Source organism: Epinephelus moara, chromosome 19 (genome assembly GCF_006386435.1).
Source record: "Epinephelus moara isolate mb chromosome 19, YSFRI_EMoa_1.0, whole genome shotgun sequence".
Classification (NCBI taxonomy): Eukaryota; Metazoa; Chordata; class Actinopteri; order Perciformes; family Serranidae; genus Epinephelus; species Epinephelus moara.
Window position 1 is genome coordinate 29,571,338 of NC_065524.1, and position 24,346 is coordinate 29,595,683.

Sequence of the window (24,346 nt, forward strand, 5' to 3'; positions counted from 1 at the left end):
GGAATGAAGTGATTTCACCATCTACAGTCCATAATATCACCAAGAGATTCAGAGGATCCAGGGAAATCTCAAAACCAATAATGACTGCCCATGACCTTCAATCCTTCAGAAGGCACTGCATTAAAACACTGGAGGAACAGGAACACTTTGTAAAATGACTGTAGGTAAACACAGTTTGTCGCTGCATCTACAAATGCAAGTTAAGCCTCTACCATGCAAAGTGAAAGACAAATATCAACAGCATCCAGACTTCTCCCTGTGCTGTTACCTTGTGCACTTCTAGGATGCTAAAAGCTATGCTGGGGGTGGGTCTGTGGCCCCTGGTCAGTTCAGCCATACTAGATTGGTCTCAGGAGAGGAGCCACGCGAAAGTCAGCACACTGGCCCTCCAGGCTTGGGGGTGTAGCACTGACAACGCCACCCCATAAAAAACAAACTGTTACAGTAATTACAACGAGCAAAAGTATTGACACCAGGCACTTAGTAGACCCCAGCCACCAAAACGGTAGCAGGAAAGAGGAAAGAGGGTAAGAGGGTCTACCAGGGCCAAAATCCAAGATTTGCCTTGGAACACAGAATGCCTGAACCATGTATGAGACCACCAAGACAGCACAAGTCCTCATTGAGATGTAAAGATACCACCTGGACATCCTGGGGATAAGTGACAGTCACCAGACTGCCTCTGAACGCCAAGTGCTGCATGATGGATCTGTCATCCTTCATTCAGGCCATGAGAACACCCATACATATGGCGCAGATGTCAACAACATCCACAGACTCATCTGAGGTGGACTGACACAAAGAAGATAAGTGTGTTGTGGTCTGACCAGTCCGTCATGGACGACGTGTCTTTGGGGCTAAAGAGGAAAAGGACCTACCAGATTAAAGTTCAAAGCCAACATCTGTGATGGTATTGGGAAGTTAAGGCTCACAGACAGGTTTTAAAGCAACATATGCTGCCATCCAGACGACATCTTTTTTAGGGACATCCCTGCTTAATCCAGCCAGACAATGAGACTCATTCTGCATGTGTTACAACAGTGTGGCTTTGTATGAAAAGAGTGTAGGTACTAGGCTTGCCTGCCTGCAGTCCAGACCTGTCTCCCACTGAACACGTGAGGTGTATAATGAACTGTGGAGCAACTAAAGTTATATATCGTGCAGTAATGGGAAAGAATTACACTTTCAAAACTTCAACAGTACGTGTCCTCAGATCCCAAACACTTAGTGAGTGTTGTTAAAGGTAAAGGTGATGTAACAGAGAGGTAAGCATGCCCCTAACACACCTTTTTGATCCTGGCCAACATTACTGTCTGTAAAAGGCTGCAGCAGGCTGAGTTTAAACTAGACTGATGATACTGGTATCACATGAAACTAGAAGACTGAGAGTATCCATTAGTACCAATCATGTCACGCTAGCTTCTCAAGCAGGGGTTAAAGTAATGCTCCAAAGTTAGGTTATATTTTGGTGAGTGAAAATTGAGACTCTTGTGGATTTAATGAGGCCAGCTTTAATTATGTATGATGATATTAGTCCCCATCGTAGCCATTTTAATTGAGAGAGACCTTTTGGAAATGTGCATCACTGTATAAAATTACCTATTGTGACCTCTTGGATGATCACAGCCCTGTGAAACTTAAAAACACCAAACCAGACACTTGAGGCATTCAAAGGATGTTTGGCTTTTATAGGTATATTGAGAATAACGGGGGTTTCTCAGCAGTTTCAAGAACATAAGTGCTAGCAATCCAAAAAATGCAACTTTTACAGAAATCTCAACAGCGTGGATTCTTCTGTGACGTTCTTTGAGGTCTTGGTGTCATATGGTGCATTCCCTTTGAAGTCAGAAAGTCGGAATTTACAAGTTCCCGGTTGAAATTTTTAACCAGAATGCCCTTGAAATCAGATTTCTGACTCAGAAAGTCAGAAAAACCTAACAAACCACAACCTCAAAATTACACTTCTGTCTCACTTGTGTCTCACAATAACAGCTATACACATAGTACTATCCAACTTGTATCTGTGGACATGTTGCTATGGTGTTTGTATGTGAAAAAATACAGCATAATGCATTCTTATCAATGGATCTTGTCAAATGGTAGTTAACAATGGCTAACCTGGCTTGAATTGGTATCGCTTACAACATCTTGGTTTATTGACTTGTTGGGGAGTAACATCGTATTTTTAAAAGGAAAATATTACATGTTTATTATCATCTACCAGAGAATTTAGAAGTGACACACAGTAGATGAAATATTTTAACTTTTGGAAATGTAAGAGGAAGTGACACACACACTTTTTCTTTCTCAGTATCTTCCAACCTCTCGGTCAAACTCCTGCTCCCCAGAATCTAAAATTGAATTTGCAGAGCCGTTCAGCAGCACTGCGCCCGCCAATTAGAGCGCCTGCTGTCGCTGACGGCTTGAATCAGCGTGTGAGGTGTCCTGTAACTTTGTTAGAATCTCCTCCTTGGAGGTTCACGAGCCAAAGCATCCTGATACCAAGCGAGTTTATGAAGCAAATTGGAGACTTGCACTGTAAGAGCACCGCAGGAAGGATTTCTGTTTCATCTCAGAAGTGTAAACAGCAGCCAGAAGGCAGCAGGGAGGAAAACGTCACCGCCCAGAGGGAGGAAAAAAGTGATAAAAGAATTATCATGTTTCACTCTCATTTCATTTTGACATTTTCTCTTCCTCCTCACACTTTGCTCCTGTGAGACAACACTTAAGCAGTCATGTTTATCACACTCCACACTTAAGTGTTTGATGTTTACTCTCATGTTGATTGATTAGTTTGCAGGCAGTGCTGTCGCTAGAAGAAAATGTCAGCACAGTGCGTTTCTGCAAACCCCAAATATGTTACATTTGCATGTTTCAAACATATCATTTAAACGTTTAAAGTGACATAGCATATGAGCTAACTTTATCACCTCAGTGACACGCCCGTCTAGCTGCAGACCACAGTTGGTTTGTACCAACAAAACTGGTTGTGTTTTAATAAGTCATTGCTGTTTCCAGCAGCTCTTTAGCACCAAAAATTGAGCATAGTGTTAGTTCAGGCAGGACACGATGTCAAGCTCAGCTCACATCCCAGCTACATCAGCTGATCTCAAACAGCCCAATCAACTGATGGAGCAGCTGATTGATGGAAGGGAGTCAGCTGATAGATCACATGATTCCTTTCTATGCAACCAATTGGCGAATCTCATTCAGGGTGCCCTATTTAAACTGCTCTGGCCTGCCTACTGTTGCTGCTTCCTCTGCAAGCTGCTTTGCAACCCGCCTCCACCCCAGCTCCTCCTTTTCATGCTGTGTCTGACTTATCAGTGTCATTTCTGTTTGTCATTGTTGCTGCTCTGTTCTGTTCCTGGGGGTCTTTGCTGCTGCTCCACCTGCCTTAGGCTTTCCATGTAGGCGCATGGAAGGGAAGGGAGGTTTGCTCTCTGCCTCAGGCTTTGCTTGTCTGCATGTGGAAGGGCAGAGAGGTGTGCTCTCTCCGTCTTTCCATGTAGGCGCATGGAAGAGGCTTTTTGCTTCGGCCTGAGGAAAGGCGGAGGGGCCCCAGAACAGAGCCATACCGCCAAATATAACACTACAAATGGAAATAAAGTTTTCCTTGACTTGGGGTGTCGGTGGCTTAGTGGTAGAGCAGGCGCCCCATGTACAAGGCTGTTGCCGCAGCGGCCCGGGCTCGAGTCCAGCCTGTGGCCCTTTGCTGCATGTCATCCCCTCTCTTTCTTCCCCTTTCACACTTAACTGTCCTGTCCATTAAAGGCAAAAAAATGCCCCAAAAATATCTTTAAAAAAAAAAAAAAGTTTTCCATGACTAAAGTGTTCCTGACTGAACTCCAGTGTTTTTTAGAAACCTGTCACTATTTTTCCAGCCGAGATAGCTTCACAAAAAAACTAGTATTTTAAGGCAAAACATGATCTTATACTAACCATAACCAAGTGGTTTTTGTGCTCAAACCTAAACATATTTAACCGCAGCATTGTTTAATGTAAAGTTTCAGTGTATTCGCTGCATAATAATATGCAAATGTAACGCATCTTTGGTTTGCAGGAATGTAATAAGCCAACATTTTTTTCTAGCAATTGGGTTGTTTCAGGAGAAACATCTGTCAGTTGAGTAGGAACGGAGTCATCTTGTTGGCCTTCATTCCAAATTCAGACTTTAGTGGAAAATGATTTTTTGCACTGCCTCATTCCTTTGGGCTGTAACAACAAAAATCTTCCACCAAAATGTATTTATGTAAATTATCACAGTTCATATTCAGGAAACTTTGTTGTCTGTGTTAATATTCTTTACACAACTATTTCTGCCATCTCCCATGTGAACAACACAGCAACAATATGAATGTCCTTCAGGAGAGACTGTTTGAAAATATTGTGTCTCTCACCTCTCTGTGACGGCTTTTATTTCCACTCTTATTCAAGTATTGTTGTCTCTATCGATTTTCTAACAACTATTTTGGAGCATAACTCGGCCATAACCTTATCCACACTGAGTCTGATATCATTTTCTTACATGTCAGAAATGTTAAGAGAGGAGGTGTACGCAAGACACAAGACTTTTACAGATCGAAGGAACGTTTTTATAGCTCTAAGAACTCCCTTTTTTATACATCTGAACTGCAAGGACCTAGGAAGAAGGTCTTAGAACGCCATTTTGGGGGACTTTTTTAAGCTCCTATATTTCAAAGTAGGCACTCTTCCAGCACAGGAAGAACTTTGAGTGACCTATGTGTACAGTGATAAGTCAAACACAACCAATGCAGCACCAGCAACCTCCACTTTTAAAACCCCTTAATCGGGGCGTCGGTGGCTTAGTGGTAGAGCAGGCACCCCATGTACAAGGCTGTTGCCGCAGCGGCCCTGGTTCGACTCCAGCCTGTGGCCCTTTGCTGCATGTCACTCCCCCTCTCTCTCCCCCCCTTCACACTTGTCTGTCCCATCAAATAAAGGCTAAAATGCCCAAAAAACCCCTTAATCGTACAAACAACAGCATTTGGCTTTATGAGATAAGAAAGTCTGGCAGGAAATAGGCAGAGAGAGAGGGAGATGATATGCAGCAAAGGGCCCGGGTTGGAATCAAGCCCATGGCTACTGCGGCAAGGACCTAACCTTTGTACATGGGGTGCCCGCCCTACTAGGTGAGCTAGTGGGAGCCCCCTTGTGTGGAAAGTAGATTCTCAGCTGGAACCAAAAAACAGGTTTTCCTTGACCTGAAGTGCAAACCACAAAAAACAAAAGTGGTTGTGTCATATTCTACAGGTTGAAAAGAGAGGACGGAGAAGGCAACAATGGAGAAGTCAAGTGAGAAATAGTTGGGGGAAAAAAGAGCATGCAGTGGTCTTCTATTAAAAGTTGATCCATGCCTTGTTTTGTTTTATAAAACCAAATATTTTGTAAAAGGAGAACAAAAGCTTGCAGGTAATCAAAGCGATCTGCCACTTTGCTACTTATGTTTACTTCTGTTGTGCATTGTGCGACGCCCTCCGTTAATGAAACATCCCTGATTACTATGGTTCTGCTAAAACTAGTGGAAAGGCGGGCTGGTTCGCTGAATAGCACCAAGGTTCCAAGAATCCAAATGGAACGGATACAAGAACAAGAGCTAATTTGGTGGAAAAGGGGTTTCAAGGAGTCCCAAGAACTATTGGGTCTGAAAACGTCTTTAGAGTCTACAAACATGTTAACAGATTTGTTGGGTTGTACTTCAAAATCTTAAGCCCCGTTTCCACAATGATAGTGCTACAGGCAATGTCAGAGGATCACCAAAGTCATTATAACTCATCCTGAGGGGAACATGGATGTCTGCACCACATTTCATCACAACTTATCCAACAGTCCAATAGACACTTGAGATAAACATATGTTGACCTCATGGTGGCACTAGCAAAAAAAAGTCACCAAAGTCAGTAGGATTCATCCTCTGGGAATAATGAATGTCTGTACAAAATGCCATGGTATTCCGTCTATTAGTCAAGTTTCAGAACCAAAGTGGTGAATGGACAGACTGGCAGACAATGCCTCTAACATGTCTGATAATAAGACACTCCACCTGTCTCATACATTTTAACATTCTCACTTTTAGAAAGGAAAAAGACTGAGAACCTGCCCTGTCCTTAACCCTCATTGTAGAGGAAGCCGTCTGCTACTTGAGAGTAACTTTCTCTAAAGCCCTGCGTGATGTGAAGAAGTCAAACTTCCACCTTCTACAACTTCTCCAGAACGAGGTCACCTCCAGCTCTGACTGGGAACAGAGATGACAGCACCTTTACCTCCTTCGCTCCTCTCTTTTCTTTTCTAAGGTTCTCCCCAGAAATCTTCAGAGAGGAGATGTAAGAAGAAGGCCAGGGGCTTAATGGTTCACCCCCGCAGCTTTTCCTAAAGGAATAACATCTCTATCTTTTTGCCAAAGAACGACAATGGAAAAGGAGGAGACGGGTTCAAATATTCACCCCCCTCTGGCTTTTCCCAAAATCAGGTCAGGCCCCTTCTCCTGTTGAAGACAAACTTTTACGCCCACCCCTGCTCTCCTGAAAACTTCTCCTCAAAGACAGAAAACCAGGTTGTTCCTGTCTCCAACTAAAGACAGAAGATGACAATTAAACGTCACAGCAGATATCTTAAGAGAGAAAAGAGGGGGACTGAAGTTAAGGTGAAGGTTTTAAGCTCCCACCTGCTCTGCAGCTTATCAAGAGGAGACTGAAGCGTCACAACCTTCAACTGACAAAAGAGTCTTTGATTTCAAAGTGACCCTTTCTCGACACTTTATTCCTGTCTTGTAAAGAGGATGACGTGCAGTTTGCCTTTAGAAAAAGAGATAGAGTGATATTTTCAGGTCCAGTGTGCAGAATTTCGGGGAAATATTGGCAGAAATGGAATAAAATCTAAAAGGTAAGTTTTCTGTCTCTTTGGGGGGAGTTTTTCCTTATCTGCTGTGAGGGTCCCAGGACAGACTGATGCTGTATGCTGTAAAACCCTCTGAGGCGATTTGGGATTTGTAATGTGAGACTTTATAGATCAAATTGATATTGAAATTGAATGGAAATTACTCATCCCTTAGCGGCATGCTTTGGGATTGGGCTACAATGAACTTTGATTGACTAACCTGTACAGCACTTTGGGTCTGAAATGTTCTATATGAATAAATTTGCCTTGCCTAGTGTATAATTACTTGAAAATAAGAGTCACTGTGTTTTCATTCCCTTAGAATTAGCTGTTTATATCTATATAGGAAGTGGGGCCTCATGTACGGAGATCAACATGTTGCACTGCCATGTTTCTACAGTAGCCCAGAACAGACAGACCAAACACTGGCTCTAGATAGGGTCATTCACATTTTTGCGCAATGGCCACTGTAGTTAGAAGCCCATCTGCGATGAGCATAATCACAAATACACTGCTTTATTCAGGGTTTTTACCAGTTTTGGAGAGGAAGAGACCTATGTGGATAATTTGACTCCCTCCAAAAACCTCCTGAATATCTGGATCTTAAATTATCACAGAAAAAAGTAGAGCACATATTAGCAGGACCTGGGCTAATGCAGCTCCCAGTTAAAACTCTTGAACAATAAACACTGAAGGTGTGAGAAGTTTCAGCTGGTTGGAACCTGCAGTCCTCACCACTAGACACCACTACATCTCAGTCTTACACACTGGCTCAATCCAAATGTCCACGCTTCACCGCACTTGCAGACTCGCAGACTTTGCGGACACTTTACCAGGAAGTCTAGGAGTGTTGAGGGCGGCCCAAATTCACATTTCAACCAGTCCACAAGGGGCCTCAAGCAGACTCCCTGCAGACTTCAAGAGAGTCCGCCTGGGGTGCAGACTTCAGCAGACTTCACTGATTTAATTGCCTCCAAGTCATTACAATATGGACGTGACGTGGCAGTTTCTTTTTCAATAGCTCAATTTCAATCAATCAATTTTATTTATAAAGCCCAATATCACAAATCACAATTTGCCTCACAGGGCTTTACAGCATACAACATCCCTCTGTCCTTTGGACCCTCACAGCGGATAAGGAAAAACTCCCCAAAAAAAGCCCTTTAACGGGGCTGACTAAAAAACAAAACTTCTGTATATATAAAACAGTCACTGTAGCCTATTAAAACAACACTTGAATCATGTAGGCAAGGATTAATATTCAGCAACATCATGATACAGAAATATGTAGAAATAGGCTATAGAGGGAAATCAAAATGCATCATATTATTGCAGCCTGCCCTATGGGTTGCACAGTGTAATGCCAAATGTAAAGGCTGGAAAAGTGGCCAAAAAATAACTAAAGATCTTCTACTGTAACTTATAGGTCTGCCCAATTTATTCAGTCATAACCCGGTCCTTATTTACAAACATCTCTGTATCTGTATGTCTGCAGTCTGTATGTTATACAGAAATTATTTTTTGTTTACTCACAGAACAACCCTGTACATAGGATTTATATCTTGTTATCTGCAGGGACAGATGAGCACACAAAATATGACAGCAGTTACAATGACTGTAATTGTCACTCGAACGTTTCCATGGTAACATGTAAGACAGTCTTGAGGGCTGTCTATCAGCAGCTTCTGTCTCCAGTCCAGAGGGTGGACGTTTGGATTCAGCCACTGTTCCTTTAACTTAACTAAAACCCTGCTGGCTTGGCTACCCCCCCACCCCCCCTTGGTCACATGACCCTGGTCAAGCACATCATAGTAGTCTCCCAAGAGTCACCTAAAGCCATGATATATGGATTCTACATTAGTTTGTGTTAACTGTATAGATTTCATTTTTGAATGTATTTTGATGTGTAGTCGCGTTGTTGTGTACCTTTGTATCCCTGCTCGGCCTCTCGCAGGTCAATCTTGGTGATGGGTTTGAAGTCGGCGTCCCACAGTCGGATGCAGCCGTCTCTGCCTCCTGTGGCAAAACCCTCCTCACAGGAGTACATGCTGAAGATACCAGCCTGTGCACACACACACACACATGCAAATTTCCATATATGTGTGTAGGAGCCATGAATTCATTTAGAAAGGAATGAATCTTGTAAGATTAGTACGTTTTGGGATGGTTTATATTTTTGTATTGCTAAATGTTTTTTTCGCAATTTCAAGGTAACACGGCATCACTAAGTGATATACAAACATCTTATTTTATGGTTGGAGTATTCCTTTAAAGATCATTTCACTTTTGACTTCCTGCTGCTGTAGCTGAGAACTTTAAATGGACATCAAAGGTTTCTCACCCCGTGTGCAGCCTGAACTGTTCGTATCAGGTTGAGTAGCTTCCAGACATAAATGTCCCCGTTTAGCGCCCCGGAGTATGTGATGTCATCTTTGGCCGATGCGACACAAAGGATGGTCTGCAGGTCGCCCGTCTTCCCGAAAATCCCCCTCTTTGGAGTGAGAGCGTTACCACACAGAGACCAGAACTACGGAAAGACACAGGGGACATATGAGATCTTTACAGACATGGATATGAGACATTGCTGGCTTCATCTATCTGTTAAAGACAGAGGAGACTTTTAACCACACTGTGTTTGTCACCAGCTGCCTTTTCCCAATCCCATAACTGAAATGCCAAGCTCAAATTTTAAGCCGACATGTACGTAAAGTCCTAAGAAATGCTCAAAATAATTATAGTTTGAACACCTTTTCTGATTCCATGACAACCAGGCAAACACTAGCTTCTGATGAAGACCATGTGATGCATCTGAAAGCTCTGGAACAAGAGAGGACGTGGATCTTTTCAACTATTTCAACTTCAATTCTGAAAATCTTTTTGTCTTAATTCTGTCACTTTGGTGGACGGCTCTAAACACTACAGTACCCATGATCCCCTGCAGCAGTATCTATGAAGAGAAGGCCAGTCATTGTCCACGAGCGTCTTGAACCTTTCGACCTTTATCAAACAACCAGATTATTTTGTTTTCAGCATTAGTAGGCTACTGACGATTCAACCAGGAGAGATTCATCCATCTATCCATCCATTTGGAGCCGGTCCCAGCTGACATTTTGGGCGAGTGGCAGGATACAGGTTGCCAGACAATCACAGGGCTGACACATAGAGACAGACAGACGCTCACATTCACACCTACAGGGAATTTAGCACCACCAATTAACCCAACCTGCATGTCTTTGGACTGTGGGGGGAAGCCGGAGAATCCAGGGAACACCCACGCTGACACGGGGAGAACATGCAAACTCCACACAGAAGGGCTCCAGCCAACAGTACGTATTCATTTGTGTGTGTATTGTGTGTTACCTTGATGTGTTTGACTCCACAGCTCACCAGACGGTTCTGTTGAAACGGATCCCAGCTGACGTCGAAAATCTGGAGAACAGAGGAGATACAGTATGAGCACACATATACAGTCTATGTTACACACACACGCACACAAACACACACACACACACATATATACACACACCCTGTCAGAGTGTCCGGTGGCTGTAGCCAGGATCTTCCCTCTCTTCCACTCCCAGATACACACTGTGTTCTTGGCATCCAGGCCGACTGAGACCAACCGCTACACAGGAGAGAAAGACAGAGACAGAAAATGAGTCACATTGCATCGACTTTTTTAATACTAAATATTTATTTAATATATATAAAACATTCCTGGCCCCTCACCAGGTGCTTTGAGCTGCTTAAACAGAACCATAAAAACATTAACCATCCTTTTGTTGCTATGTGTGAATATATATTACACTACAGAACAGTGATTCTCAACCTTTATTGTGTCAAGAGCCTCTAAACTGATACATGTTAGGTCACAGACCCTCATTTGATAGCATTTCATAGCAGGTTTCTCCATCAGAAAAGATCTATCTATCTACACCAAGACCAAGCCATGACCAAGACAAGGGAGCATCAAGACCGAGACCAAGACTTTGAAGGGTTGAGACCAAGACCAGACCAGTGCGAGTCCCACACTGAATGAGTCACTCCTTAAATTGATCTGAAAGATCTACATTGCCATTTATACACAGACAGAAAACAAATCAAAATTCCACTTCATTCACCTCTATTATTGCCACACTGTAAAATAATCCAAAGGCATTACAGAGGCTGACTTAATGTGTGGGAACTCTGCTTTGTTCTCTATGAGCAAACAATTATAAATACAAAGGAGCTGAAGTCAATTTAACCATCTTTATTCAACGCTCCTTTTTTAGTGATGTCTCCGCAGTTGTGGTCTCAAGTCCTCTTTGTCTGTGACCAAAACAAGACCAGGAAAAAAGTGGTCAAGTCCAAAATGAGACCTTCAAAAAGTTATCTTGAGACCATGTTTGATCTGGAGTACTACAACACTGTGTCAACTACAGTTCAATTCAATTTTCAATTCAGTTTTATCTATAAAGCCCAATATCACAAATCACAATTTGCCTCAGACGGCTTTACTGCATATGACATCCTTGTGTATATCTAACAGTGCCCAGCGGCGTCTGGGGGAAACAGGGCGGGACAAGAATGAAAGTTAAGGCGGCGAAAGTCCGACTGGGGCAGGTGGAAGTGGCGGTGGATGGGTCCAACAAACACCGACTTTCACTTTGTTTATTTTGTTTTTGTTTTGTTTCGTCTTTCATTCTATGTGATTTTATGTGTGGACCCCAGGAAGATTAGCGGCTGCTGTGCAGCTGCTAATGGGATCCAAATAAAATAAACAAACCCGAGAGAGCGGTGTTCCTATCCCGTGAGATTCTAAAGCCAAACCCTGTTCTTTTATCCTAAACCTAACCATGTGTTTTTGTTGTTGTCAGTTCACATTGTTGTACTGACGTAGTGCCTTTATTTTGAAAGAGACTGTATGTAAACATTAAATTTCCTGTGAAAACAGAAGTGTATCTTGAAAGAAAACAAAACATGTAACAGGCAGAACTTGATACAGCGTCCCAGAACGTCAGCAACCAACGCACCCAGGGTACCTTGCAACATCGAATGTGGACGTGGTAAGTCCATGACCAAACGTGGATATGTGAGGCGGTCGGAGTGAGAATGTGTTGGAAATACAGAACACAATCTAACAAAACTTTCTGACTTTATAATGAATCCCAGAATAAGATCAAACTCCTCAGAACTCACTCACTTTTGGTTAAAGCTCATTAGTTGGAGCACATCTCTTTTCTTTAACATGCTGATAGTTAAATCATCATGAAAAGGTGCTCTGGACCAAATCAGCTCTCTTACAGCTGAAGCTCATTAGATGTTTGTGAGGGCTGAAAGCAGAATATAAAGTCTTTCAGACTCTGTGTCTGACTTAATAATAAATAAGCTGCACCAAAAAGCCTGAGAGCTTGATTTATTATTCAGTTGGATTTATGATTATTTTATTGATTCTGTGTTTACCCTGATTTACTCACAGCGGCTAAGTTCCGGCCAGAAGCAAAAACTGCCGACACAACAGCTCGGATCATTTACAGAGTCACTTCACAACTCTGATTTCATTTCATTCATTTTTAACAGTTGGGCAGAGGGGAATACGCCCTTAGAAGCACAGCCAAGGAAAACTAAACTCCATGCAGTTTACTGCCAAATCTAAAAGCCAGGGTTTCAAATATTTTCTGCCTCAGCAAAATAAATTCAAATTCAATTTATTGGTGAATGTTTGGAGTGTTTTCACAGTAGGTTTAAATGTTTTTAATCTTAATTTCTGGAGTGTGACTACTCTTCAAAAACTCATGTAAAGGTCATTTTGTTAAAGCTTATTTTTGCTGGATAACGAACAGCAGCGTCTCATGTTAGAGTCTGATGTTTTGTTGGCTCATCCATCCTCCTCTGCGCTTGTTTCTCTGTAATAACATCATGTGACTTCATCCTTTATTCCAGCCATAATGACTTCAGCTGCTCCAGCCTTGTTTGTATTGTTTGGATGTGAATATCTGCGGGAGGTTTGGAACAGAACGAACACCGGGGCTTTGCCAGATAAGATTTACAGTCCAGGCATTTAGCTGACGGAGCAACTTACACGGAAGCAGAATTACTAAGAATGATATCATGAGGTGAAAGGCCGGAGGACTCCACACTCTCTACAAAACACTGTACCAGTATAAACAGGGAAAGATGATTTGAGGTTTTCTGAGGTGAGAATAAGAATGTGGTCCGACACATGCAGACTCAAACACTGGCACAGCGATAAGCTGTTAGTCGTGAATGGGACCTGGTGTTGCAGCTCAGTGCCACCTGATGAGCTGTATTGAGAAGGCTTAGTGACACAGATAAAACTGAGATAAGCTTGACTTTATGTGACAACAAGCAACACCTAATCATGCTCGTTTTACTGCCTGCAGAAACAGAAGAACAGAGATGTTTACTGGATTGCAAAACACGAGGTGCGCCACACTCACACTTTTTTAACTGAATGCCACTAGTGAAAAAAAGAAACACCTGCTGCCCCTTTTACTTGTTGCCAGGCGACCACTGACTCATGTCCTTACACTAACCTTCCCATGTAATCAATCTACTGTTTATTTATTATTTTAGTTATTTGACAGTAATTCGTATCTAGTCCCTAAAATGTTGAGGCAGAGGGCACCTGCTGTAGCTCTGGTTGAGGGTGAGAGGCTGTCAGCAGATAAACAGAGATCTGTGTGGGTACATGAGACCCTAATAAAGAGGGTGGATCATGGGGAGTACCACCTGTTGGTCCAGGAGCTTCTCCTCCATGATGGCTGTTTCCAGGCATATTTTAGGATGACTCAGGGGCAGTTTGACAACCTGCTGTCTAACGTCGGGCCGTATAGCTCTGGGTATCCAGCAACTGCTACCACCAGTTTCTCCTCCATTGTTTAACAACTGTAAACTTGTTGTCGTGACCACCACAGAAGGCCCGCCTCTCAAATCATCCAGTTGGATAATGGGAAAAAAGATGATGTGGGGCACTTTTCCACTCTGAGTTGAAGTTTTTTCAGCTCAAGGAGTTCAGAGCGCTCCAGCAAAAACACCAGGCACAGAAACACGAGCAGAAAGCTTCATTCTCATTCAAAACAATTACAAAAAGCTGCCTCCAGCTGCTAAAATGCTTTCTGCGGTATCTGGGCCTAAAGGAACAGTGTGTAAAATTTAGGAAGACTTAGTGGCGTCTGGCAGTGAGGATTACAGACTGCAACCAGCCGAAACGTCTCCTGGTTAGAATTCCTTCAGTGTTCATCGTTCGAGAGGTTTTTACCAAGGGCAGAATTATCCGCAGAGGTCTCTTCCTCTCCAAAACAAACAGACCAGGTGATTAAAACCAATAAAAACCCTAAATACAGCACTTCCACTTTACAAATCAGTGTTTCTTCTATGCTATGCTTCTATGCACTTTGCAGACAGGCTGCTCGCCCGGTGCTTCTCTGATAACTTAATGTGTGCTCCCCTTATTTATGATGTTTGGGACATTTTACCAGAAGCCAAATTATCAACACAGACAGAGGTTTCTCCCTCTAAAAACAGATGGAACAGGCTGTTTTAACACTAAATAAAGCAGTTTCATTCTTTAAATCAGTGTTTCTCCGACGCTGTTTGGCATGTCGGAGATGGGCGGTGAGCCTAGCATCTGCTAATGTGTGCTCACCTTTGTTCTGTGATAACTTAAGATACAGACGTTTAGGAGGTTTTTACTGTGAGACAAATTATCCACAGAGATCTCTTCCTCTCCAAAACAAACAGACCTGGTGATTAAAACTGGTAAAATCACTGAATAAAACAGTTTTACATTTAAAAAAAAAAAAAAGTGTTTTTCCTGATGCTGCTCGTCACTGAGGGGTTTCTTATTATGGTGGCCAACAGAAAAACACAAATGGCCCTATCTAGAGCCAGTGTTTTGTTTGTCCGTCCTGGGCCATGGTAGAAACATGACGGTGCAACATGGCGATCTCCATAGATGAGGATCTGCTCCCTATGTAGATGTCTCGGGTAATGAAAATACAGCAAATCTTTTTTCCAGGTGATAATACATCCCATTTCTGACAATATATCCCCCTAAATCCTGCACACTGGACCTTTAAGGCGCAGATACAGGACCACAGTGCAGGACAGTCTCGCCTGCTTCATTGTTTTATTAAAACTCTTTCAACAATACATTCAACAAACAGTAATCTCGAGGAACAAACTGGGCAATAGGAAATGAGCAGCTGCCTCCTGCGGCCGCTGGGACAGTCAGAGCAGAGGATGTAAATTATGCATGCAGCTCACCTACAAAGCTACAGCTTCATGACAGCCAGAGACTGACTACTACTTTGTATCTGTACATGTGAGACTGAAGCACTGAGATACTCTGTTCATTTACTCAGAGTGCCGCCCACTCACAGCCAGAGACAACTGATTTCATACAGCGCCCTCTGACAACACCCTGAGCTGTGTTTCATTCTCGCAGGTTGACTGACATGTGGGAGAAACTAGGGAGATGGAGGGAAACCTGCAAACTGATTGAACACCTGTCTGAAAACAACCCAACTCTCCCGAATCTGTCGCGCTGCTGTCAGGTATCTCGCCGCCAACAAACTCGCTCATGACTCAAAGAATGTTTGTTTGATGACATTAACACCAGATGAACTGAGTCACAGTGGAGAGTCAGTGGGAGGAAATGATGATGGAGCCGCACACAATGTAAATCAACCAGATTTCTCTGCAGGTGACTGTGTGATGGAAATATTTGAACAGGCTCAATTTCTAACGAGGTCGACTGCACAGGCTGCACAGGGCGATGACTGGAATCAAATCTGCTGCGTTTTAAGAACCAAACACTTTGAATGTGAACACACCAGAGATAATGCAAGTAGATTTACCTAAGGGCTTTAATACAAATAGAATTACTGATTAGTTAGGCATATTTTCCTACATTACAGCAAAGTGTTGTACTTTTAACTCTGCTACATTCATCTAATAACTGGAGTTACTGGTTACTTTGCAGAAATCAGAAGATAAGCTCTTGTATTTTGTTGTTTTATGAGCTACAACATTCAAAAATGTTACTTCTTCTATTAGTAAAAGAGCTCAAGTTAACACCCTTAATACCAAAACAATCTGCTGAATACCTCAACATGTCTCTTTACCCCCGTCTATTACTCTAAACACCCAGCCTAATGATGTAATGTCCTACTTAATGCCCTTGCAACCTGTTTTGTACCCTTAACTTGTTAACATACAGTGGCATGCAAAGGTTTGGGCACCCCTGGTCAAAATTTCATTTAATGTGAGTAGTTAAGTAAGTAGAAGATGAACAGATTTCCAAAAGGCATGAAGTTAAAGATGAAGCATGAAAAGGGCCTGAAGCAAAAGTTTGGGCACCCTGCACAGTCAGTTCTGTGTAGCATCCCCTTGGCGAGTCACACAGCCTCTAAACACTTTTTCTAACCAGCTAAGAGTCTCTCAGTTCTTGTTTAGGGGATTTTCACCCATTCTTCCTGCAAAAGGCTTCTAGCTCTGTGAGATTCTTGGGCCGTCTTCATGCACTGCTCTTTGAGGTCTATCCACAGATTTTTAATGACGTTTACTGTAGGTCGAGGGACTGTGAGGGCCTCGGCAAAACCTTCAGCTTGCACCTCTTGAGGGTTTAGGTGTTCTTTTTATGAAATTCTGCACCCTTTTTTCTCCAAACACACCCAAAAAGCTCTGTTTTAACTTCATCAGTCCACGGGACTTGTTTCCAAAAAGCATCAGGCTTGTTCAGATGTCCCTTTGCAAACTTCTGACACTGAATTTTGTGGTGAGGACACAGGTAAGATTATTTTCGGATGACTCTTTCATGAACATCATATTTGTACAGGTGTCACTGCACAGTAGAACAGTGCACCACCACTCCAGAATCTGTGATATCTTCCTGCAGGTCTTTTGCAGTCAAACATGGGTTTTGATTTGCCTTTCTAGCAATCCTATAAGCAGCTATCTCAGAAAATTTTCTTGCACACTTTAACTTGACCTCCAAAGTTCCTGTTAAATGTAATTTCTTAATGACATTACAAACTGAGGAAACCCTGAAAACACTTTACTATCTTCTTATAGTCTTCTCCTGCTTTGTGGGCATCAGTTATTTTAGTTTTCAGAGTGCTAGGCAGCTGTTTAGAGGAGCCCATGGCTGCTGATTGTTGGGACAAGCTTTCAGGAGTCAGAGTATTTATAAAGCTTTGACATTTGCATAACCTGGCCTTTCCTAATCATGATTGTGAACAAGCCAGAGTCCTAACAGGCTCATCAAGGTCTGAGACCTTGTAAAAGTTGTCTGAGAGCTCAAATGCCTTGGGTGCCCAAACTTTTACATGTTGCTCCTTTCATTTTTTCCACTCTTCAATTGTACAAAACTAAAATAATACACTCATCCTGCTCAAAATGCTGAAAAAAAAAGTGTCATCTTTGACTTCATGCCTTTTGGAGATCAGTTCATCTTTTATTTACTTAGCTATTCACAGTAAAGACATTTTGCCTATTAACACCCTAATACCCCACCGAATACCCTAAAACTTTTCCTAACATCCCAACACCCAGCCCAACAACTTCACATTCTACTTAATGCCCCGACACCCTTCACACACTCGACTCATACCAGGCCTTTGCACAACTTTGTATTGCTTGTTTCCTTTGTTATACCTTTCACACTTACTGAGATGCATTTACTTGTTTTATTTATTGTGAAAAATCACAATACAAGGCAAAATGTAAAGGTGCATTTGCTCCCTTGCTTCTCTCCACCGAAGTTACCTCCTTGGCTGTCGCTACTTGCTGGCCTTGTCTTGCATTTGGCGCCACGGCTACATGAAGGGGCCGAGCTGTCCTCCCTCTCTGTCTCCACACAACCTCCTCCACAGCATCATCCACCTGAATGTTACTATCTGACATGTTGAAGTAGGCTATCTGAGAAACAAGGTGATACTGTGTGCCCTGTTTCTTTCTTGTTGCAGATGCCACATTTTCTTACTTCTTGGTCAAACAGCTCTCTAAAGGCTTCTGATAGATGTGGAAAAATGTAGAAAACTGACCCTGTTCTGAACATTTCAATGACGGACCAAAGAGTCAGTGTGTAAATGTGATTGACACAACATGAGGTCGTATTTGTTTTTAAATGTGCGACAACTGCATGCCATAAAAATGGACTTGATGTCCCCCTAGTTTTTCCAGTGCGTCTGCATTGTTGGAATTAATCAGCCCTTGTCGACTTTTTTTTCTTGGCTAATTCAGCCTATTGAACCAAGGTCAGAGCTAACAGTGCCTGGCGGAAATGGCATTGAGGGAAATCCCTCTGATTGGTAGTTCAGCACAGTGCACGAGAAGAGGAGCAGAAGTGAGGAAAGTAAACAAACGGCTAAAGTCAAGAGGGAATGAAATCAAAACAAATTTGTAATATGAGATAAGTTGGGGTTTTTTTAACCATTGAGCTCTTTAGTAGAAACAATGAAAGCAATAAACAGTTTATTTTGGGTGGTAACGCATTACGTGACATTGTAAATGTAATAAATTCACCTAAAGCTGGTTGGTAATGCATTATATTACTTTGCTACTACTAAAACATATATTACTGTCACCCCCAACACTGTTTGTACAAACTTTGTCACTTTTCATAACATGTTACCCGACTTTCCGGTCATAATTTATTACATCATTTCTCCTTAAGTTACGAGTTTAATCTCATAATATTTTGACTTTATTCTCATAGATTTCCGACTTTTTTTAATGACGAATATAGACTACTGCCGCGTGCTGGTGTGGAGTTATCTCCTCTCGTGCAGGAGCAGAACGTACATGCTGGTTGGCCATCGGCTGTAGTCTTTATGGTGTGTTCAAGTACAACTTTTTGCTGAGATGCAGGCCATGTGAGGCAACACAACAGTCTGCCTTCATCACCACTAGTTCTTTGATGTAGGATGGGTGTGTTTGGGGCTTATCGCTCTTGACCTGCTAACACTGTACTTAAAATACATTGTTTGATGTGCCTCCAAACACCAAAACAATTTACTTATACACCCTAACCACTTGTCTAACCCTTGAAACGTTATGTTAATGCACATTAAAAATTCAAGTACGTGTGCTGCTTCAGACACTGGTGAGATGATAAAATATGATCCAGGACGTCCAGTTAGAGTCACAGACTCTTGAGTTTAAAGGTTCATCAGATATCAAATAACTGCAGAAACAGGACTTCACATCTCTGACAAGTTATCACGTCAACAAATGTTTCGTCCTTGGTCTCCACAGTTAGGAGGTTAACAGTAGAAGTGCTGCAAAGTTATCTACCAGTATGTGTTACCATGGTTACAGTGGAGCCACATTCAAAGTTTCTGGCGAAATGACACCGTGCTGTTTGCCTGAACTTGAATGTTGGGACCTATGCCGTCTCATTGGAAAGGAATGAGTGGGCTGTGTTTAGTCACGTCAGTCTGAAGACTTTTAACACCTGCTCAACACCCCAACAGCTTGTCTAACGTCCCACATAACACGCCGTTACATTTCAGGATCAGTTGTATGTGTAGAGTCTTTATTCCACATTTATACCTCTTTTTTTCAATTTTGGAAAAAGTCAGCTTTATAAAACAAAACAGAGTTGAGAGACATGTATTTGGGTTTTCTACAGTGTCAGTGTTGTGCCTAGTTTGTGTACGTCATGTATGTTGCATCTCGCTCTTTTTCAGCCAACGATTGTTCAAGTTACTGAACTAAAGTCATTAATAATGATCGTACTTTGTCCTTTCCCATCACTCCTGCTCTCCTTTCCTCACCCTCTTTTGTCCTGCTGCTCTCACTGTGTGTGTGTGTGTGTGTGTGTGTGTGTGTGAAGCACTATTCTTCTATGACCTTTAGGTTGATGCACGAGTGTCCTTTAATGACTAAAACCATCTGTTGGACACACACACAACCACAGAGGTCTGCTGGGTGAATCAAATTATGCATCATTAATCATGTTCACTGTGCATGTGTGTGTGTGTGTGTGTGATTTCAAACATGAGACGCGCGTGTGTCACCTGTCCATCAGCGCTGAATGCGAGGCAGGCGATGCCGTGTGTGTGTCCGTCGCGGAGCAGAGAGACGGTCTGGACGGTGAAGGAGTCCCACACACACACGTAAGGATCCTTCCCCACCTGACCCGTCGCCACCAGGGAGCGCTCCGGATGCAACGCCAGGCTGAGAGGGGAGGAGACGGGAGGAGGAGGGGAAGAGATAAAGATAGAAGGTAAAGGGAGGAAAGATGAAGGGAGAAGAGTCAATAAAAAATAAACATATTCGACATTCTTCCATCAAATTGGTTATTAGTTATGACCAATTAGTGGATGTGGTTAATTTATTCATTCATTTATTTTCCGTAACCCCTTATCCTGTTAGGGGTCGTGGGGGCCTGGAGCCTATCCCAGCTGACATTGAGCGAGAGACAGGGTACACCCTGGACAGGTCACCAGACTATCACAGGGCTGACACATAGAGACAGACAACCATTCATGCTCACATTCACACCTACGGACGATTTACAGTCACCATAACCTGCATGTCTTTGGACTGTGGGAGTATCCGGAGAAAACCCACGCTGACACGGGAGAAACGGGTTCAAACCCCCACCCTGGGCTACTTTATCAATTAATAAACTTCGCTACTGAAAAGCTATTTGACTCAGGAAGTAGTGACGTTACCACCATGCTTCTGAGAACGCAGTTAGATTAGTAACGTCTCTACTTGTGGTGACACTACTGCCCAACACTGCTGTTTGGTAGTTCAATCTGCAACAATATTACATAAATGACCATATTGTTGGTTTGTAAATATCTGTAAAATATTAATTTGTAGTATAAGCTGCCAGATAAATAAAAGAGATGTTCTCATTTATTCCCCAGTGCTGCATTCTGTTTTGTTTTTGTGTCGTACAAAGGGTGAAATATGACACATCTATGAATAAATAAACAAAGACAAAAATATGTAAAATACATAAACATATTCATCCTCAACCAACTTTTAGTTCAAACAATACACTTTTTATAAATCTGTCTTTGTCTTCGTCTTCATCTCTCTAAGGGTCAGTGCGTGTGTTCTCCTTTACAAAGCCTCTGCTATAAATACACTCACTGCTTAATGGCATCATTATCAACACTCACACTCACACACACACACACACACACACACACGGTCTCCTCTCCGCTCTGTTGATGGTGCAATGATCCCTGATGCTTGAAGTGTGTGTGTGTGGTCACCGCTGTGACCTTGTCCTTCCTCTCTTCACTTCAATGAGGACCAGATCTGACATCTTAACAGACATGTCCTCTCATCTTCCTCAGTCTGGTGTTTGGGAGACGTTCAAGACATGGAACGTAAAAGAGAAAAGTATACTCTATGTGTGTGTGTGTGTGTGTGTGTGTGTGTGTGTGTGTGTGTGTGTGTGTGTGTGGAGTCAGGGAAGGTCAGTGTTGCTGGCAGAAGTGTGTAAACGTTTGCAGGAAATAACAGAAGACTAAAACAGAACAGAAATAGAACAGGTGTGTCAGCCACAAAGCCCCATTGATCTCAGGGATGCTGTCTGCTCTGCGCACGCACACACGCACACACACACAGACATACATGCACACACACACACACACACACACACACACACACACACACACACACACCCACATGCACACATACACACACGTTCCTTTCGACATCGACTCTCCCTCCTCAACCTGCCAGCCAATGAGCCTGCTAGCTGCCGCCGTTGCCATGACAACCACATCGCCAAGGGCACGGGGGCTGAGGATTGAGCATGACAACTGTAGAGTCAAGGTCAGACATCACAAAACACACACACACACACACCTGAACTCACCTCTCTGCTGGATGAAACATTCACAACTTCATGTTTTACTGCTCGTTTATCGGAACCTTTTATTTTGTTTCTTCGCGTGTTACGGCCAGGACTTTTATTTTGAAAATATCAACATATTTGTGCATCTCTGTGTGTGATGTTTAGTGACACATGGCTGTCACCTGTACTTCTACTGCACTACTTCCACTACTAGCACCAGTAGTCCCTGCACTTACTATTACTGTCTACTACTGCTTACACTCTGCCTGCTGTTAGTACTGCTGCTGCTGTTGGTACAAGCATGCTACCAGTCCTCCTGCTCCCTTATTACCCTCCGTGTTGCTTTAGATTGTTGGTTATATATTTATTGTCCTTTACTAAAGGTCCGGTGTGTAGGATTTAAGGGGATATACAAGCAGAAATGGAATATTATATAATAAGCGTGTGTTCTTTAGAGTATAATCACCTGAAAATAAAAACTGTTGTGTTTTCGTTACTACAGAATGAGCTGTTTATATGGACACAGGGAGCAGGTCCTGGTTTATGGAGATCACCATGTTGCTACAGTAGCCTACATCATGTTTTCATGTTTTCGCCACCCTAGTTGGAAGTCCATCTGCAACGAGTAGCATCTGTGGTTGACTGGTTTGTAACGTGAAGCTGCTTTACTCAGTGTTTTTACTGGTTTAAATCACCAGGTCCAATTGTGTTGAAGAGGAAGAGACCTCTACAGATAATTTGGCACATGGTAAAAACCTCCTGAATGTCTGGATCAGAAAGAGTTCAATAAACACTGAACCAGGATTTTTTGCTGGTTGCAATCTGCAATTTGAAGCCCTATTTAAACAAGCTATAGCTCATGATCTAAAGTGCATTTAGTGCGTCTCCAGCTACACGTCACTTGTTGAATGACGCATAATCTGGGCACAAAGTAATCATGAGCATGTTACAGTCCTGGAGGATTATTAATGTGCACCTCCTCCTGTACTGCCTTAATATGCACATTCAGCACATCCAATGCATCAAAACATTGTTTTCTAGTTGGAGCCGCACCTCGTTTTCAAACTGTATGGTTTGACTAAAATGAACAATGACAGCAATATAGTCCACGATGAGCAGCGCTAAAATCAACCTGCGTAGTTGTCCCTCCATTGTGACATTAGAAAGTGTCACATTTATCTTGCAAGTGTACTCTTCTTCAACGTTTGGTTTACTTCCTGGATTTTTCCCGCATGGAAATTCTGACCAATCAAGAGCAGCTTTCTCACACAAGGCATTTGATCTGGTCCGCTTGTAAATGCTGCCGTGAGAACACGAACCAACTCTAGGCAATTATGCAACTTTGTGAAACAATGAGTCCCTGATTCAGACCAAAGCAAGACAACTCTAGGTCTGAAAGCCTTAAAGTAGATAAGTGACCTAATGTCCATAGGGCAGTCGAGTGACTCCACTGCTACCAAAACAAATAACAAGTATATTTGCAATGAAGTTACTATATAATATGTCAGTGTATATACTGCTATATAATATATCAAGGTACTAAGATTGACAGTTCACAATATCAACTGTTTAAAATGTGAATAAAGAAAATCTTCAGAGGTAAGAAACTCATTTCAGCTACACCTCATTTAACAGTGAGGGTGGTAAATTAAAATATTGTTAATCTAACTGCTTATCGAGAATAAAATTTAATTATGTGGTTATAATGTCAGAAAAATGATTTCATTTATTCTTATTTATCTTAGAATGTGAATAGTGTACCCGAGAAACTTCAATCTTTCAATGAACTTTAATATTTAATTGTGTTGGTGAAAGAAACCCTGAATGACAAACTGCACTGAATTATATAAGACCGAGGAACAGCTGCTAGACAGGAAGTGACATCAGGTCATTGACTCACTATACCTGTATGACCCTTTATTATCTCAGACTTTTACATCCATCAGACCGAACAAAAGCCCAAAGAAATCTCTGAAGGTCATCACCGTTGTAAAGAGACTGTCAAAGGAAAAATACGAGCGGAGAAAGAAATCAATGTGAAGTTAGAAGTCGTGTCTGTGTGGGAGGGAGAGTGAAAGAGAGACGGAGACGCTGAATGGAGGCTTTTAGAGTGGCCCCAGTGAAAAAAGGTTCTGTGTTGGATCATAAAACGATTCCTCAGGTTTTTACTGAAGCAGAAGTCTTCATGATGAAGGTGCAGATATCTTAGTAGCATGTTACAAGACGTCTATAATGGATTCATGCCCACAGAGAACAGTGCAATATGATTGGCTGGAGACTGGACGGTGTGCATTACAATCAGATAACATCCATCCATCCATTTTCATGGATGAGATGGATGAGATATGTAATCCCTCCAGTGTGTTCTGGGTCTGCCCCGGGGCCTCCTACCAGTGGGACGTGCCCAGAACACCTCTAACAGGAGGCGCCCAGGAGGCATCCTAATCAGAAGCCCGAACCACCTCAACTTTCGACGCAACAGCAGCAGCTGTCCTCCGAGCTCCCTCTGGATGTCTGAGCTCCTCACCCTATCTCCAAGGCTGAGCGCAGCCACCCCACAAAGGAAACTCATTTTGGCCGCTTGTATCTGCAACCTCATTCTTTCAGTCACTACCC

At 42.5% G+C, this 24,346-nt stretch overlaps 1 protein-coding gene across 1 annotated transcript in view; it reads right to left on the reverse strand.

Moving 5' to 3' along the window:
* The window catches only part of LOC126407262 (echinoderm microtubule-associated protein-like 6), a 109,398-nt gene that overhangs the window by 49,981 nt on the left and 35,071 nt on the right, over positions 1 to 24,346 (reverse strand). The window contains exons 3-7 of the mRNA XM_050072026.1: positions 19,926 to 20,085; positions 10,424 to 10,522; positions 10,258 to 10,326; positions 9,239 to 9,424; positions 8,824 to 8,959 (exon numbers count right to left, since the gene is read on the reverse strand). Coding sequence (XP_049927983.1) covers positions 8,824 to 8,959; positions 9,239 to 9,424; positions 10,258 to 10,326; positions 10,424 to 10,522; positions 19,926 to 20,085 — 650 coding nt within the window. The remainder of the gene's footprint in view (positions 1 to 8,823; positions 8,960 to 9,238; positions 9,425 to 10,257; positions 10,327 to 10,423; positions 10,523 to 19,925; positions 20,086 to 24,346) is intronic.